Below are 16,038 nucleotides of genomic sequence, written 5' to 3'. Positions count from 1 at the left end.
ATCTAGCACTGTACACTCTTTCCTACAGTAGTTTTATTTGTGTGCCTTGTTAGCTAACCCAACGTGAGTTTTATAACATGCATTACTGCTGCTGATAAGTTCATATCCTAACACTTCTTCCAAAGGAGCCCAGAATGGCAAACAAACCAGCAATAAAAACAATATAAAATTCATTTAGATAATGGACCTAGCAACGTGGTTTAATATTGCATATCTTTTATGTATTTATCTAGATTGCTTTATGGCCATGTTTATGGCTTTCTGACCATATTAAAGATAAGGATAGTTTTTGACTGACGTGCCATGAAAACTAGTTAAGAAGCAGCTGAAGGAACATTTGTTTCTTGCGGAAGCATACAATCATGATGAGCTCTGCTCATCTGGGCTGAGGTTCTACAGCAAAGGGGAACTTTCCCTCCTGTGCGGGTTCCCAATTCTTTCTAGACTGGCACCAGTGCAGGCAAACACCTGTTGTATAAAGCTGTGGTTTTCAACCAGAGTGCCATGGTGCCCTAGGGTGCCTTGAATGATGCTCAGGGGTGCCATGGGCAACACTGGCCTCTGTCCCTTCCCTCCTCTGATGCCCTCTTGCATCTCTGCCTCCCAGAGGCTTGCACAGCTGTTTGGTGCAGCAGCCCTGGCTACAAGCTCCACAGGCAAATGGTGCCTCTGGGGCTGGCCAAGGGGTGCTTCCCAGACCCTTGTGGGACAGTGGGAGGAGGCACCTCTCTTTGGGGTGGGGGGAAAGCTCAGAGACCAGGGGCAGGAGATGTAACTACCCAGAGGACTCCCAAGGAGAGGGGAGAGGAGAGGAGGCTGAGGGAACACTCCACAAGGGAGGGTATTTGAAAAAGGGTGAGAGACTGCCAGCTCTGCAGGCTAGGGTGACATAATTGGGCTCCTAAGCCCCACAGGGGTGCAGCAGAAAAATGTAGTTTGTCAAGGGAGCAGTGGACTCAAAAAGGTTGGGAACCTCTGGTATAAGGTATAGGAGAGCTTTGAATTCCACACTGCTGTTACCCATGGCCAAAGTTCGGAATATTTTTGCTTCTGTGATTTATAAGCTTTTGTTTTCCCCCAGAGGACTGTTGTGCCAGTTGCAAAGTATTCACATTCTTTGTGCATTTCCTTAAAGCAAAGAAAAGCAAAACATAGCAAGTTGAAATGCAGTTTCTCTGTTTCAACTATGAGGCCTCCCGCCCCAGTTCTCTGCTTTTAGCTTTTGGAAAAGTGAAGTCAGTGGCTGGTTCTCTTGTATTGCCCCTTTGCTTTTCTCATGTGGACCGTATCCAGGGAGCTTTAAGGAGGAACTAAAGCATAAAGTGATCAAGCTTGAGATTTTAAAGTATTATTTTAAAAAACACAATTTATTTAATGAAAAACTCCAAAAATAGTGAGTGGGAGTGGGGAGACAACAGACCCCACCCGCCAAGGATAGAATGCATCAAATACCAACAAGGCTCCAAAATTTAAACAAGCAGAGATTCTTAATGTGGATTGTTTGGAGCCTGCAGTACAAACCAAGAGAATCAACACACTTACAAAAAGAAAGGAGAATAAAATGAGATTATATACAAAACTCATATTTATGTACAGTGGCTGGGATACATAACAGACACAAAAATCCAGATAATCTGAATTTATAGACAAAAGTTCCAGAATGTGCAAAATCCACACAGCAAAAACAGGAAACACAATGGTCCTCAGATGGACACACTTACTGTAACAGTCGAGACATGAGAAATTAGGCCTGAGGCAAGGCTGTACGGAAGCAATGAACAGAGACCTTGGAGAGCTCCCTGGAGCAGAGTGCCTCCCCACCGTGGCTCTTTCCTGGGACTGTCATTCCCTGGGGAAGAGTGTACTCTTTGGTAGGCTCTTTCGTGGGGCTGGCTCAGGAGTGGTAGGTGGGTATTGGGGTAAGGAGGAACCAAGTGAAATGATGCTCAGGGAATGAATATGATGTGTGTGGTTCTTGGAGTTGCTAGCCCATCTGCATGTCCCTGACGCAGGGTGATTTTCCTTCCATGTTAGGAGTCTGTGACTTTCACCTTTCGCTAGGCACAAAGGACAAAGTGCTTAATGTGGGAGCGACTCCTGCCCATCCATCCTTGGAGGCACATCCATTCAGCTTAGCCTCCTGAACCTGCATTCCTCAGGGAAGAGAAAGGGCCACCCACTTAAGAAGGGGAGATGGTAATCCAAGGGACTGGATAGGGTGTCAGGATCCTTCCTACAGTGCCAACAGTTTCCACTGGGAGGATGCTGCATGCACACCCATTCCAAAGCAAGCAGCTGCAGGACTTGGTTTCCAGAGCTATCTGGACAGCTGCTTCTTGGAATGAACTTTCCTTCCACTCCCTTGTGCATTATGGGTGCAGGAAGGTTAAACACTGGAGACCCTAAAGGGAAAAAGGAGGGGAGGGAACCAAGCCAGCTGTCTGCCCCAGTCCTGCAAGTGGTTTCACAAATCTAACAAGCCCAAGTTTAACAAGCCCTCTCTGTCCCAGACCACAGCTGTGAGAGCAAGAGTGTGTGTGCGCCTTTGCAAAGCATGAATCTGAACAGCCAGGCCACAAAGAATAATGCAACACGTGTGAGGCGGTCCTGCGCTGGTTTGATGGGCAGATGGGCACGTACGGTGTCAACACTGCACCAATCTGACTTGTGGAGTGGGCGGGGGCACTAGTGTGCACTTCTACAGAAGCCCAGGATGCAGCTACAGACACAGACTTCTGTCGCTACTTGCCCTTCTCCCACATCCATTTCCGATTGGCCAAAGGCAACCAAGAGGAGGTCATGAAAATTAAACCATGGTGAAGGCAGAGTTGATTGGCTGCTGAATGAATCCCATCCACTCGTAAGTTCCACCCTGTTCTTGACATGCACAGCTTGTTACCCTGCCCCCCACCACCACGGACTGTAGCCTGCCAGGTGCTCAACAATCTCTCCATTTTTAAAGTTTTGAACAACAATAGCAAGCTTACTGAGCTCCTGGTGGGCTACCATGTGCTGCTGGTGGACCCCACTCACGTTTAGGGAAGGTCGAAAGTTTCACAGGCCAAACCTAAAAAAACGGGATCTTAAAATGGAAGCCCATTAGGGTGGATGTTTCCATGGCAAAGTGTCAAAGAATCCTGGACGTTGGCTACTTGGAGCCAAACTGCTCCCTTGCCTTTGCAGGCTCTCTCAGACCCTCGGCCTGAAGCAACTGGACTGGAAGTGACATTTGCTTATGGAGGAAGGCAAATGAATATGAAAATGAGACAGAAAGCATTTCTACAGAGCAAGTAGGAAGAAAATGTTCAGAGTTGTGCTTATTTAAATACCCCATGTTCTGGGTGGCACCCCACTCCCTTTCATGCAGAGGAAGCAGCACCTGCCCCCAAAGCCCATGGGGTAAGTAACATATCGGTATGAACCTCCTTTCCCACATTTGAGCCAAGGAGTTTATTCAGTATTCAATGAGTGGGGAGGACACAAAGAGAGATCTACCTCAAAACGAAATATGTAGCATGCCAAGATATCTGTGACATCTCCTCCTTGAGGCAGGGGGCTGCAGTGTTTAGGACAGACACACAAGATCAAGTTCACTTTGTGGCTCAGAGCATTGCTTGGGACAGAGTAGTACAAAAGCCACATTTGTAACATAGCCACAGCAGCAGGAGCCAAGGGAAGGAAACGGAAAAAAGTGTACAGGTTTTTTTATCTGCCACCGAGACTCCACAATGAGGGGGATGCAATCCGATCCAGGGGCCCACTGCCAGTTAAGCCTCGAGGGGGACACCCCACCCAGGGGCATGAGGTGAACGAAGCTGCTGGTACTTATAGTCATTCTTCTTGGGATCTCTCTCTCAAGAAACAGCTGCAGTGGCTCAAGGACAAGCCTAAAAGAACTGGCCTTGGGGAAAAACTTTTTGAAGGCAAAGAGCTTGCCTGGGTCCTCCTCTTTCAATCTGGGAAGCAGAGCAGATTGCTCAAGAGTTATTTATAAAGCCAGCTCTCTCCCTGCCACCTCCACATTTCCCCTTCCACTGTAATAGCCTAGAAACCACTTCCAGCGAGACAAAATTTCACTCTACTTATACACACAGTTACTTCAAGCTGAATTTTGGGGCCTCTGAAAATATATGTGGATTCAAAAATCTAAAAGCCATCTAAAAGACTGAATGTGGATTGTACGCTTCCCTGTTTGACAGAGCCACACTGTATGCTACGAGCAGTTAAGTGCTTAAGCATTATGATGGCCCCAAAGCCATTTCAAACAGCCAATAAAGTGGGCTGATGATGTGCTGCCAAACCCCACAGTAGGGGTGGTTTGATTTATTGCTGGTCAGGAACAGATAAAAAGCAGCACAGCTCCCTGGAAGCATCTCGGAGCTGCTGACAAAGTGCTCTAGGAGAGGAGGCAAGGTGGCTCCCATCTGTCCTCTGCAATACCAGCTTCAGGGGCCCCTGTTTGTTTTCATGTTTTACTACCTTAGCAAAACAACAGAAAACAAAACAGGAGTGCCAATGCTTGGAGAAGGAAGGAGGGAAGGTCTTTGAGGGACAGAAGTGCATATCAAGCACACAAAAACTGCCCTATGAAGTGCAGGCTTACTACACAAAAGTAGCCTTTTCTCCAGCCTTCCTTAGGCATCACTATGTTGCAGTTGTTAAAGCTATTTTGCATCACTGTCAAGGAACCTCTGGTCTCAGCCATGCATCCAACCCCTGCAGCTATTCAACTTGCTCCCTTCAAGTCTCAGGGCAAAGGCTGATCTCTTGCCTGCCAAGGCGAGTGCTCAGAAGAGGAATGCTTGGCAAAGTCTGCTACTTCTCGTATGGCACATAGAGTTCCCAGAGGCTCTGCAACATGGGGCTACTTCAAATAAAAACCCCAAAACTGAAATGCCAAAAGGGAAGGAATGCTGCTGGGATCCCAACCATGCCTTATAAATGGCTGTGGCAAGTAGACTGCACAGATGGCTGAGCAGGTCCCCCCAAAGTATCTCCTTGTGCTGAGATGCATCACACCACAAGGCAGGCTCAGCAGCCAGAAAGAGGGCAGAGGAACAAGGTGTAGCTTCTCCTCTTGACTGTGGCATGTGGCTGGGAGTACACACCTCTCAGAACTGTTGCCAAACACAAATGAACAGGGTGAGTTTCAGGACAGGCTTTCTAATGAAGTTACCCAACTCTTCAGTATAGTGGACAACCTCCCCCACCCCTCACTGCACTGTGATGCCACACTAGCAAGTGGAGTCTTACAAAGAAATGGAAATGTATCTTAGGTGACCTAAGTTCTTTTAAAAAACACTTTGAAGGTGGGATGAGGGGAAGTGTAAGAAAAGAGCAGTACAAACATGAAAGAGTGAAGGGACACAGCCATGGGAGAGCAGTGGGTGTGCCTGTTCAAGAAAAGTGTCTGCTTCTAGCTCCCTACAACTGACTTTTCTGCTCCTCATCTCTGCAAGGAGCGGCAACCGCGCAAGATTGCTGAGGCTCCTTCCACCAACCTGGCATGTTTGACCTAGCAACGTGACACAGGATGGGTTGGCGGCAGGAGAAAGGGCCTTGCCTACTAATGGCAAGAACCAGATGGGGTTGAGTTTGGTTGCTAACACAACAGCCAATGTGGGCTTTGCAAGCTTTGTGCTTTTGGAAAGGCTGAGGTTGAAAAGGAGAACTTTGAGAGTGGGTGCTCAGTAAAGCTCTCGGTTGGCTCAGCAAAAGCTAAAATGTAAAAAAGAACAATATTGTTAAAGGCGAAGTTTTGTGGACCACAAGTTCTCAAACACATTCTTCAGGAAGACACAGGCATGCCAGCTCAGAGAAGGAGTGTGCGCCAGGAGTGATGGGAAACCAACAGAATCCAAATATTTTGGGATTCGTTCCCAAAATGCAATGGACTCAGCACAGATGGAGGCTGGACACCCACGACACGATGTGGCAGAAAAATATGAGAAAGCAATTGGCGGGCGGCTCCTTGGCTGGAGACAAAAATGTAGCATCTCTCTTGGCACCAGAGGCTGGTCCCTCCCTGGCGAGACCAGATCAACACACAGTAATGCAACATGGGTGAAGTTACCACAGGACAGCTCTGATTTGGCTGATGGTTTGGACAGAGGTGATGCCGCATTGCAGCAGAGTGATGAGGACACAGGAGGGACCACCGTGTTGTCATCATCAGGCCGGTTTCGAGCCAAAGAGTCCGACAGGGAAGTGTTTCACATGGGTTGGCCACTGGGCAGCTAGCTGGAAAAACTTGATGTCACTCCACTCCACACCATCAATGGAAACTAGAGAGAAGAGAGACGATTCCTATGAACATAGGAAGGTGTCTTATACCAAGTATTCTTCATTGGTACATTGGACTCAGGATAAACTGTCTAGCAGTGGCTTTCCAGGATGTTAGGGACAGGGACCTTTCCCATCCCCTACTGCTTGGTTCCAGTTATTGAATCTGGGACCTCTTAAATCCACTGAACTCTGTTCTGTTCCCCAACAGAACAGATGTGCTGAGAAATGAAGAGTTAGTCACTTCTGGATCTGGCTCTCTGGTTAGATCCAATTCCCTACCCCACTATAAATTATTATAAAGAAATAATATAATGAAATCCCTTCTAGTTTATCAGGTCCCTCACCATTTTGAAATCCTTCCCAGTCACCTTCAGTACCATCAGGCATCCCTGATCCCAGGGGCAAGCATTACCTTTCAGCATAGTTTGCTGCTGTTTTGCAGAGCAGATCAGCCGGCTGATTCCATCAATCATTTGGCTCTTGGAATCTACTTCTCTCTCTTTGGGTTTCTTGCTCAGAAAAATTGTGGGAACTAGAAAGCACAAGGACCCCCAGTTAGTGAAAACGAGTCTCTCTCTTAAAACACGAAGTAGAAGAGTTGGCACGCTTATGGCAAGACTTGCAGGGTAAGTCTTCAGCAGTGCTAAATGGTTCAAGGGGCAGGCTATCATGCAAAGGCCTCCAGGAAGGAGCACCCACAGTAAAGAGGAAGTGCCACTCTCCATAACTCACCTTTCTTGTTCTTCTCTTTGGTGACAACAGTCATGGCCATGGTCCCAGACAACTGGGTTTCCCCACTGTTTGGAAGCCGTGACACCTGCACCGAGCGGAAGACACTCTTGAGTGTATTTTTGGAGCTGGCGTCTTTTTTCTCCCCTTCCTTCTTTTTTTCCGTGGCCTGAACTAGCCAATAATCCACCTGCAGCCCAATGACATCGCCATAAGGGCTATTGGGGGACCTGTGATCAAGTGACAGGAAAAAGTGGAAAGAAACATGAGCAAGTTTTGCATTGTTGAAAAAGGGACTTTCGGGGGAAGAACATGGCGGATTGAATGTCTTTTGTTGGCAGGCTGCCAATGGAGATAATTATGTGGTGACTGATGATAGCCAGGCATAAATCTTGGCTACTGAATTCACTCTGGAGGTAAGAGTGAACAGGGGATTAAGCTCTGATGCCCTGATACTTCAGGAGACTGACTAGAATAGTTTTTTAATATATGATCACAGTAAAGAGACAGTGGTGTGTACACCGTCTGTGGCATTTACTTTGCTCTTAGGATCTTTCATAATTTATTTTCCCAGCAAATGTGTCCAGGGTTCTCAACATGATAAGGAGAAATAGCACAACCACCACCCACACAAAGTGTCTTCATACCCAGAGACTTACCCCATGACAGCCAGTCCACTAGTCATAGAGGGAGATGATGGAGGGGTGGCAGTGACATCTCTGGAAAGCCCAGAGGAAGAAGGGGGAGAAGTGGAGGGAACTGTGAGGCTGATGATGGGAGAATCATCTCCCTCTCCTGCAAAGGAAGGAAATCATGAGATGGAGAAGGAGAACACATTTTGCTTACCTGCTAAATAGAAGCAATGTTAATTCTCAGGTTCTCTTGCTGAGCCTTTCAGTTTTAGTTACAAGGCATTTATCATAAGTTAAAGTTTCTCTGGCACTAATACTTATGCCAGCATTTCCCAAACGGTCTCAGGAATGGGATTGGGGGTTTCTGAGCAATAGATATGCATGTGGGATTTATTCCACACTTTTCAGCTGAATAGCAGGCTGCATCCCAGGACATCTTTATCCCCACCCACCTCTTAAGATGCCCTTGCTCGGTGGCTGGCAGAGAGAGGTGGGATCAATGCTGCACGAGGACCTCCCCACTCTAGGCATAGAATTTTGGATGGATCCATCCTGGTAGCTTAAGTTTTTACAGGCACTTTTCAGACCCTTCCTAGCACTCCAGCTGGTGAAATCACTGCTGGCAGATACTGTACAGCCATAGCATACTATAAAAAGCATAGGTTTTTCATGCTTTGTCAAGCTCTGTCAGCTATTTCCTAGTCAATATTACTGAAGCAGATCACCCAATTTCATGCTTGTAATCACTTAATGGAGGAAGTAGAGTAACTAGGATAACCAGTCTTTGCTCTAAGCAGTACAGGGATCTTAGTGGGTGTGTCATACCTGTAGCCGCAGGCGAGTCTTCAATGAGGCCCACTTTAACCACCTGCAGGGGGCAGGGAGTGAGAAGGAGAGAGCAAACAATGAAGGCAAATCACTTCAAAAACAAAGCCTGACAAATAATTTAGCTACAGGTGGAAAAGAAACACATTTGACCTTCCTAAGGAAAGTCACTTTATCTCAAAGTTATAGAAGAGAAGCACAAGACAGTTAACCCTTCCAGAACTATAATGAAAACATGGCATTCACAGTATACGCCTAGGATTTTTCTTCCCACCTGCTCAGTATTTACTATCAGCTGCTTGAGGCCTGAAACTGGGACCTAGTTCAGGAAGCTGCTGGAGACTAAGCATGAAAATCTATCTCCCCCTCTTTCTTATTCTAAATAGTAGAAGTGTGGCCCTCTGCTCTTGGCCTGATCTGTTGTTGCTGGCATCCATCTGTCTTAGGAGACAAATGGAAGAGTGCGCCTTCAGAAATAAAGTCAAAGCATCGGAGAGTTACAGTGCCTACTGTGGCTGTAGAGACTGATACGGGAGAGACATGTTTTATCGATGGTGGGGCAGATGAAGATGTTCAGTTTGGCTGCTACAGGTGCTCTATGGCGTATCTTCTCTCTGTGCTCCTCCTAGTGGTCATTCCTCCTCTGGTCACTGCTGTGAATACAAAACCTGACTGTCTCCAGATACTGCAATCATCTACAATGGAAGGGTTAATGTTGTCGGCCTTCATGTCATGTTTGCAAACATCTTTGCAATGCATAGCTGGTCTACTGCCTGAAGCCAGCTCCCCATAGAGCATGCCCTTGGGGATCCTGTCATCTTCCATTTGTGTACATGACCAAACCAGCATAGATGATGCTGAAACGGAAGTGAGAACATGCTAGGAATGTGGGTTTAGGTCAAGCTGAAGGCATAGGAGAGCAACAGGGAGAAGAACAAGCCAAGGAGAGTTGGAGTGAGAACACAGCCCTGTTTCACACCACTCTTATGAAGGTGTCTGAGGATGAACTGTCATACTGTATGGTGCTGTGCATGTTCTCATGGAAGGACATGCTCATCTTGTGGAGCTTAGGTGGGCATCCTATCTTGTTGAGCAGTGTGGACAGTCCTTTTGGGCTGCCAAGGTCAAAGGCCTTTTTCGGGTCAATGAAGGCGATATACAAAGGTCGTTTCTGCTCTCAGCATTTCTCCTGCAGCTGGCACAGTGAGAAAATCATGTTGATTGTTCAACATGAGCTCTGAAGCATTGTGACTCAGGATAGACCCTGTCAGTGAGTAACACAGTACTCAGCAGGAAGATTCCACGGTAGTTGTTACAATCATGGTGGCCACTTTTGCTCTTATAGAGGGTCACAATCTGGGGTCACACATCTCTTGTGGCACAGATCCTTTTCCCCAACACTGCAAGAGAAGACCATGGAGGTGCAGAATGAGGGAGGAACTGAGACCTGCTTTCAGCACTTCTGTTGGGATTCTGCCCTGTCCTGGGGCTTTACCACATGCCTGAGAGTCGATGGCATTCTTCAGCTTGTCAAGGGAGGGAGAGACATCTAGCGCTTCCAAGACAGGAAGAGTCTGGATGCTGTCAATTGCTATGTCGGAGACCATGTTTTCCCATCAGGACAGTTCTTGATAGTGCTCTGCTCATTGCTTCATCTGCTTGCCACGGTTTGTGATGATATCTAAAGACAAGGTATTCAGTGGTACAGTCTTCCTGATTGTTGCTCCAAACTCCAAAGGCTGTCTTCATGCATTTGTACATTTTTAAAGTGTTGCCACTGTCAGCAGTGACAGTGTCAGCTCTGACACAGCTTTTAGCCAGTGGTCACTGGCACATCATCTGGCAATCTGCTTGGCACCACTCCTTGTCTTTCTCAGTGCAGCAAGTGCCTTGTCACAGGCTGCACACTTGCAGTTCACAAGAGCCTTGCTCTCTGCAGCAATAACAGGCTCCATGTCCTTAATGCCGGCCTCAAACCAGTTGGAGATCTGCTGCTCTCTTTTGCCAAAAGAGATCATAGCTGTGTTGTAGGTTGCATCTTTGGTGTAGATTCCACCTTGTTTCGACACTGTCTCTGGTGCAGTTTGATGGAATGAGAGAAGTGTTCACAAAGTTCAGGTTTGGTTGTTCTGGCAGTGTTGATTCAAGGCCACACTTTCTGCTTTGTGCCATGAGTCCTCTTTGGCTGGAGAAGGATTTTGCTTGCCACCAGGTGATCTGTGTTTCAGATGTGCCCCGCAACCAGGAGGTCTGCCTGATATACTTGCCAACATTTCTAAAAAAGCTAACAGCCTGAAATGTGAAACTCTCAGGCTCCCCACACTGTTCCATCAAATAATGCACACATTTTTACTTTCCTTCTGTAAATAGCACGGGGGCTTGAGAGCATTCTAAAAACTAATGCATCTGAGGTTTCGCCTTAATTGGTTGTCATCACATCAGCAGTTCCAGTGCACACTTGTGGGTCACAGTCTGCTGAGTCACTCCCTCCACCCCTGCCTGGTTCAGATTGACTCATATTTCCTCTGTGCTTTAAAAAGGAGAGCAAATAAGCTTTTTGCAGGGGTTTTTTTGGGGGGAGGGTATTGCCTTTCTTGCCAGGCCCACCAGTTCCTTTGCAGGGAAAGAATTGTCCTCAGTGGCCAGCATCCCTCATGTCTACCTAATGGTCACACTAGCAAACACAATGAGCTTTCTTTAACCTTTAAGATCCTCCTCTGTGTCAAAGCAGAGGTTAGTTTGTCAAACATAGCCCAATATGTTTGAGTGAGGGTGGGAAGAGAAAAGGGAGGGCAATTTTGTTAGCAGAACTTTGAGTGCCAGGCAGGGGCTTATGCACAAGAGAGGAAAGATAACTTTTTGCTTTGCAGGTGCCCTCCCTTGGGAGATCTGTGCTTTGAAACAGATTTAATTATTGAGGATGCAGCAGAAGCCTGCAAGTAACAAATCTCTAAAAGATTTATAACACCACAATTGCAAAAGCTGAGATAGAGTGCCTTGGCAAGAGAAAAGGTTTCTTCCAAATAATTATTTGTGACCATCTATGCCCCAAAATCATGAGCAATAAGAGAGTCAAGATAATCCTAGACCAGTGGTGATGTAGGTGAGGCAACAGTTTCCCCTCCAACCATTAAAATATAGTCAAGTACACCCCCGTGGTGTTTGCCTCCTAGGTGGATCATAAGGAAAGGGTTAAATGAGTGTGATGTGATTGGCCAGAGAGAAACTGATAGGAGGAGTTAGAGTTAGAGTCAGTGTGTGTGGAAGTCAGTTGAGAGTTGGGGGTTGGAGAAGGAAGAGGGAGGATAAGTCTGTGGGTTGGTTGAGTTGTGTTGAGAGAGTGTGAGAGGAACTGTTAGGTGGAGTCAGATAGTTAGTTGGGATAATCAGTTTGAAGTTGTTAGGAACGAATAGGTCAGTAAAGAAACTAAGATTAAGAAACTGACAAGAAAAATTAACTGAAACCTTAAACTTGTTCATGTTTATAACAATAAACTTGATTATTTGTTAATGTTAACAACTGTCTGGACTCTGTGTGTACCCGAGGGAAACGGGTTGGTGGCTGCGAAGCGGCAATCACAGTGGTGGCACCGGGATCAATAGACCATCAAACGTCCGGGGACCCTGTGTGATCGCCACAACCCCTCTTGGCCTTCCTCAGTCACTATCAAAAATCACAGACAGACAGTTGCTGCAAAAAGCCCCCACTTTATGCTTCATTAATTGTACAGGAGGTATTTTCATGTAACATTTCAATTTAAAGTGAGCTGCCTTGTATATTGCAATTGTATATTGCAAGGGCACAAAGTGGCCTAAGGAAACAAAAGGTGGGGCATTGATCTTAAATGTGCAAGCTTATTTATTTTATTTGAAATGTTTACATTCTGACTGAATTTCTGACTGACAACAGGCACTTTATAATAAAAACAGAAATGCAAACACAGTAAATGTTAAGAGCTTTTTAAAAAAGGCAGCGGTGACGACAATGCTACAAGCACTGCTCATTAAAGGTTGCACAGTGGCCACAAAGGAATAAAGCTATCTTTTCCCAACATGATTTCATCCTTGCTTGGAGCTAGAGCATCTCCTCATAGGCAGCTGCATAGTTTTTGACCTCTGGCATTTTCTTGGCAGCAGTAACCAGTGAAGTGTTGAAGGGATGGTGATGTTAACCAATATCTAGCAGATTGCAAGTGGATTGCAACAGTGCTGCTGTCATCATTTCCTTATTTTGCTTCTGACCGTCAGGGATGAAGTGAAGTTGGGTGTTTTTTTTTAAAAAGCTACTTTCACTTTACAGCGATCTGCAAACCGAATGCTTTGCCCCTGGTGCAAACATAGCTGTGGATAAGGATTACCCACAAACCAGGAGGTGAAACCATGGCTGGAACGTATGCAAATTAACTATGGCATTCATTATCCATGGTTGAGCATTAGATTTGCATTAAGGAAATCATGTTTCATGTATGCAGCCTCTCTATTTGCAAGGTGACAAACTGGCCAACTACCCCCAACATTCTGTTAGCTGCCTGAATTTAGGGACAGTGAAACTGGTATTTAAAAACCAAACAAACAAGCCTAATTTTATGAGATCTTCAACATGGGAAGCCTGCTTTCACTTATGACTTCACCACTCATCAGATGGGATCCAGTCAGGCTTACTGCCAAGTCCTCGACTCAGAAAGATAAATTTAGCCCAAGCTAAATTACACAATGTCATTTGATTAAATACCACCACATCTGAATTTTAACCACAACTTCCGTTCAGCATCAGCAGGGTAAGGAACACAGTAGGTGAAAATGATAGTTCTGCAAGTGAGGTGGCTTCCAAAGTTAAACTACAGCTACAGAAATGCGCACACATTTGTTTTCGTAAAGTAGCCTTTATCTAAGTAACCATAGCTATAAAAGAGTTCAGGTAAACTGGCCCTGAATAAAATAAGTTCATATTCAGAGATGAAAAATCCAAGAAATGTAAAACTCTTACCCCAATGAAAGGGATGAACTTCTGGTAAGAATCTTCATCTTGGCTGTGGGTAAAGAAACAGCCATTAAAAATCCAAATGACGGGAAAAGAGAGAACAAGCAATGCTGAAAGGCAAAGGCTTTCTCTACCTTCTTTTCTATTTTACGTATCTGACAAATGAAACAAACATAAACCTAGGGCTTCAAAACACAGCATTCTGCAGGTACACGACCAGACAAAAAAGAACATGAAGACTGGAAGGTCAGTCCCATCACATTACAGCCTCAGTATGGAGGATGCTTCCATTTGGCAACGGGTTTCACATTGGGACTCTTGACTCTTGAAAAAAGGGTACGACATGGGTCCAATAATTCCATATGTAAGAGAGTCCAAAAGAATTTATAGCTCTGATTGTTTTACAGCAGCTTCACATGGGGAGGGGCACACAGTTAACTTTCTCCCTAGCTAACCCCCCTCCTCAGCCACATACAATTAGGCTTGAAAGAAACCTTCTCCTGGCTCCAATAGAAGTTCTTTTTTCAAGCTTAATTGCTGTGTGTAAGGAAGTGACCTTCCTGGAAACTGCAGCTGAGGAGGGAAGAGTGACTTGTGCCTCCCTAGCAATACTCTCCAAGAAGATAATCTCTAGCTGCATTAGGCTTGGGGGTGGAGAAAGAAAGCCAACACACTTTTTTCAAACCTAATTGCCGTCAGGGAGGAAGTGAGTACGCATGTGTGTGATTGCAATGTGCCCACAACACTTTCACCAGTATATCGCAATGCACAGACTAGCCTTCCTTGAGAACCACCAGCAAGCCACCTTCCACTTTTTTACAGTGGTTTGTCTCAGTCTTGCTTTGCATACAAACAAAATGAAGACTGAGAAAGGGCATGCCAAAGGGGATTCTGAATGAACTTTCAATAAATACAGACACAGCAAAGATTATAGTTCACATTTAGGTTTCTTCTAGCTATGTGGGTGAGGCAATTTGAGGCCACTCACCCACCACGCTGAAATCCAAAGCCCATGGCAGAGGGGTGGATGGGGAAGGACTTACAATTTGTGTTTGCAGGTCAGCATGGCCTCGGCCACGGGCAGCTGGTGAGTCACATTTGCTCCACTGACATACTGCATGATCCGGCCAACCACATCAAAAGGCTCTGAGAAGGAAGATAACCCAAAGAGAGCGTCAAGCAGGAAAGGCACACCAAGTATTCATCATTACCCAAGCCAGCAAGTGGGAGAACCTTCAAGATGCTGGCTTTAAGATACACATGAGTTGTTATCTGCATTGAGGCACAAAGAGTGACAAGCCAGAGAAGTGGCTGATGGGGAGAGGCAGGCAGGAGAATTTGGATTAACAAAAAGATGCGCAAGCGTTAAGTATGGACCCCATCCTGGTGTGGTAAATATCAGTGCTAAATGCCATTATTCCGCCCCACCCAACTCTAGCTGCCCAAATTTGTCACCTAGTCCATAATCCTGCTGATCAATGTGTAGTTCACTGTTGTCCTCAAACTTGCAAGGGTCCTGGGAAAGGTGACTTTGCATCTTGGCTGGAATTGCTCGTTCTGTCAAATGACATTATGGCCTACCATTGACTGCCAATGACAACATTGTCTTATTAAACACTAGCTGGACACAGGGAGGGGTCCACATCTACCAAGCACTGGTTTGGTGTAATACCAAAGGCCCATACTAAATCTTTGGCTTCTCACCTGAGTTTGTTTCTAACTTACATAAAAGCAGCACATGTACAGATGAGTCCCCAGTCTGGCAAGACAGAATAAAGACCTTTCTGAAAGATGTTACTTCTGTCACTCACTGTGAACTGAAAACTTGCTCTTACCCGTCATAGGTGGCTCAGATTTGCTGAAGAGTTCTCGCCAGGTGGCATCAAGAAACATACCACTGTATCTGCTATCCACAGAGCCCATGTACTTGGCTACTGGGTGAGAACCTGGTGGAGAAATGAGAGGAAGGCCTATTTATTATTATTATTTAAATTTATATACTGCCCTACACCCGGAGGTCTCAGGGCAGTTCATAACATAAAATCACAATATAATAACACAAAAGACATAATAAAAACAAAAACAACCCAATAATCCCGCCTCTCCCTTTGTGTTGCTATGATTTTCCTTGGCAAGCTACACATATCTAGCACCGACAGATGGCTGCTGAGGCAACAGACCCTTTGGCATCAGAAAGCCATTGACTCTCCAAAAAATAGAAACTGCAACTGTCTTTACCACAACACTCCTTTTGTAGAGTGATTCTTATTATTCAGAGACAAAAATGGGTAATCTCTCTCTTTCTACCGAAAGAAAACTACCCCCAATGATTGGGAAACTCACTCTCCTTTAAGTAAACCATCACATATTTCACTACAAAAAAATTGAGGCTGTTCAGCAATTATTATTTTTGTAATTGATTACCAGCTTTAGCTTAAACCTAAGCATTTTCTTATTCCCAAATATTCAACAAAACTGACTTTAAAAAATACTTAGGTATGAGATAACAAAAGATGTCACTCATTATTAAAAGGAAACATCCTCCTCAACATTTTGCCTTTCATTCCCTACTTCATAATAAAAACA

At 45.5% G+C, this 16,038-nt stretch overlaps 1 protein-coding gene and 1 long non-coding RNA gene across 4 annotated transcripts in view; one reads left to right on the top strand and one right to left on the bottom strand.

Annotated features, from left to right (window-relative positions):
• Nucleotides 1–1,346: 1,346 nt before the first annotated feature.
• PACS1 (phosphofurin acidic cluster sorting protein 1) overlaps nt 1,347–16,038 on the bottom strand; it is a 73,972-nt gene continuing 59,280 nt past the window's right edge. For all 3 annotated transcript variants that reach the window (XM_080984562.1, XM_080984560.1, XM_080984561.1), the window contains exons 17-24: nt 15,288–15,398; nt 14,496–14,598; nt 13,459–13,501; nt 8,472–8,514; nt 7,674–7,809; nt 7,018–7,244; nt 6,698–6,817; nt 1,347–6,284 (exon numbers count right to left, since the gene is read on the bottom strand). In XM_080984562.1, coding sequence (XP_080840688.1) covers nt 6,172–6,284; nt 6,698–6,817; nt 7,018–7,244; nt 7,674–7,809; nt 8,472–8,514; nt 13,459–13,501; nt 14,496–14,598; nt 15,288–15,398 — 896 coding nt within the window. In that variant the 3' untranslated portion in view covers nt 1,347–6,171. The remainder of the gene's footprint in view (nt 6,285–6,697; nt 6,818–7,017; nt 7,245–7,673; nt 7,810–8,471; nt 8,515–13,458; nt 13,502–14,495; nt 14,599–15,287; nt 15,399–16,038) is intronic.
• Nucleotides 8,524–12,744, top strand: LOC308465223. The gene is made up of 2 exons (XR_013980368.1): nt 8,524–10,356; nt 10,394–12,744. It is a non-coding gene; the product is annotated as an uncharacterized lncRNA (long non-coding RNA).

Source organism: Podarcis pityusensis (genome assembly GCF_964106645.2).
Source record: "Podarcis pityusensis genome assembly, chromosome: 16".
Classification (NCBI taxonomy): domain Eukaryota; kingdom Metazoa; phylum Chordata; class Lepidosauria; order Squamata; family Lacertidae; genus Podarcis; species Podarcis pityusensis.
Note: the sequence above shows the minus strand (reverse complement) of the source record. Positions and strands in the feature narration are given on the sequence as shown.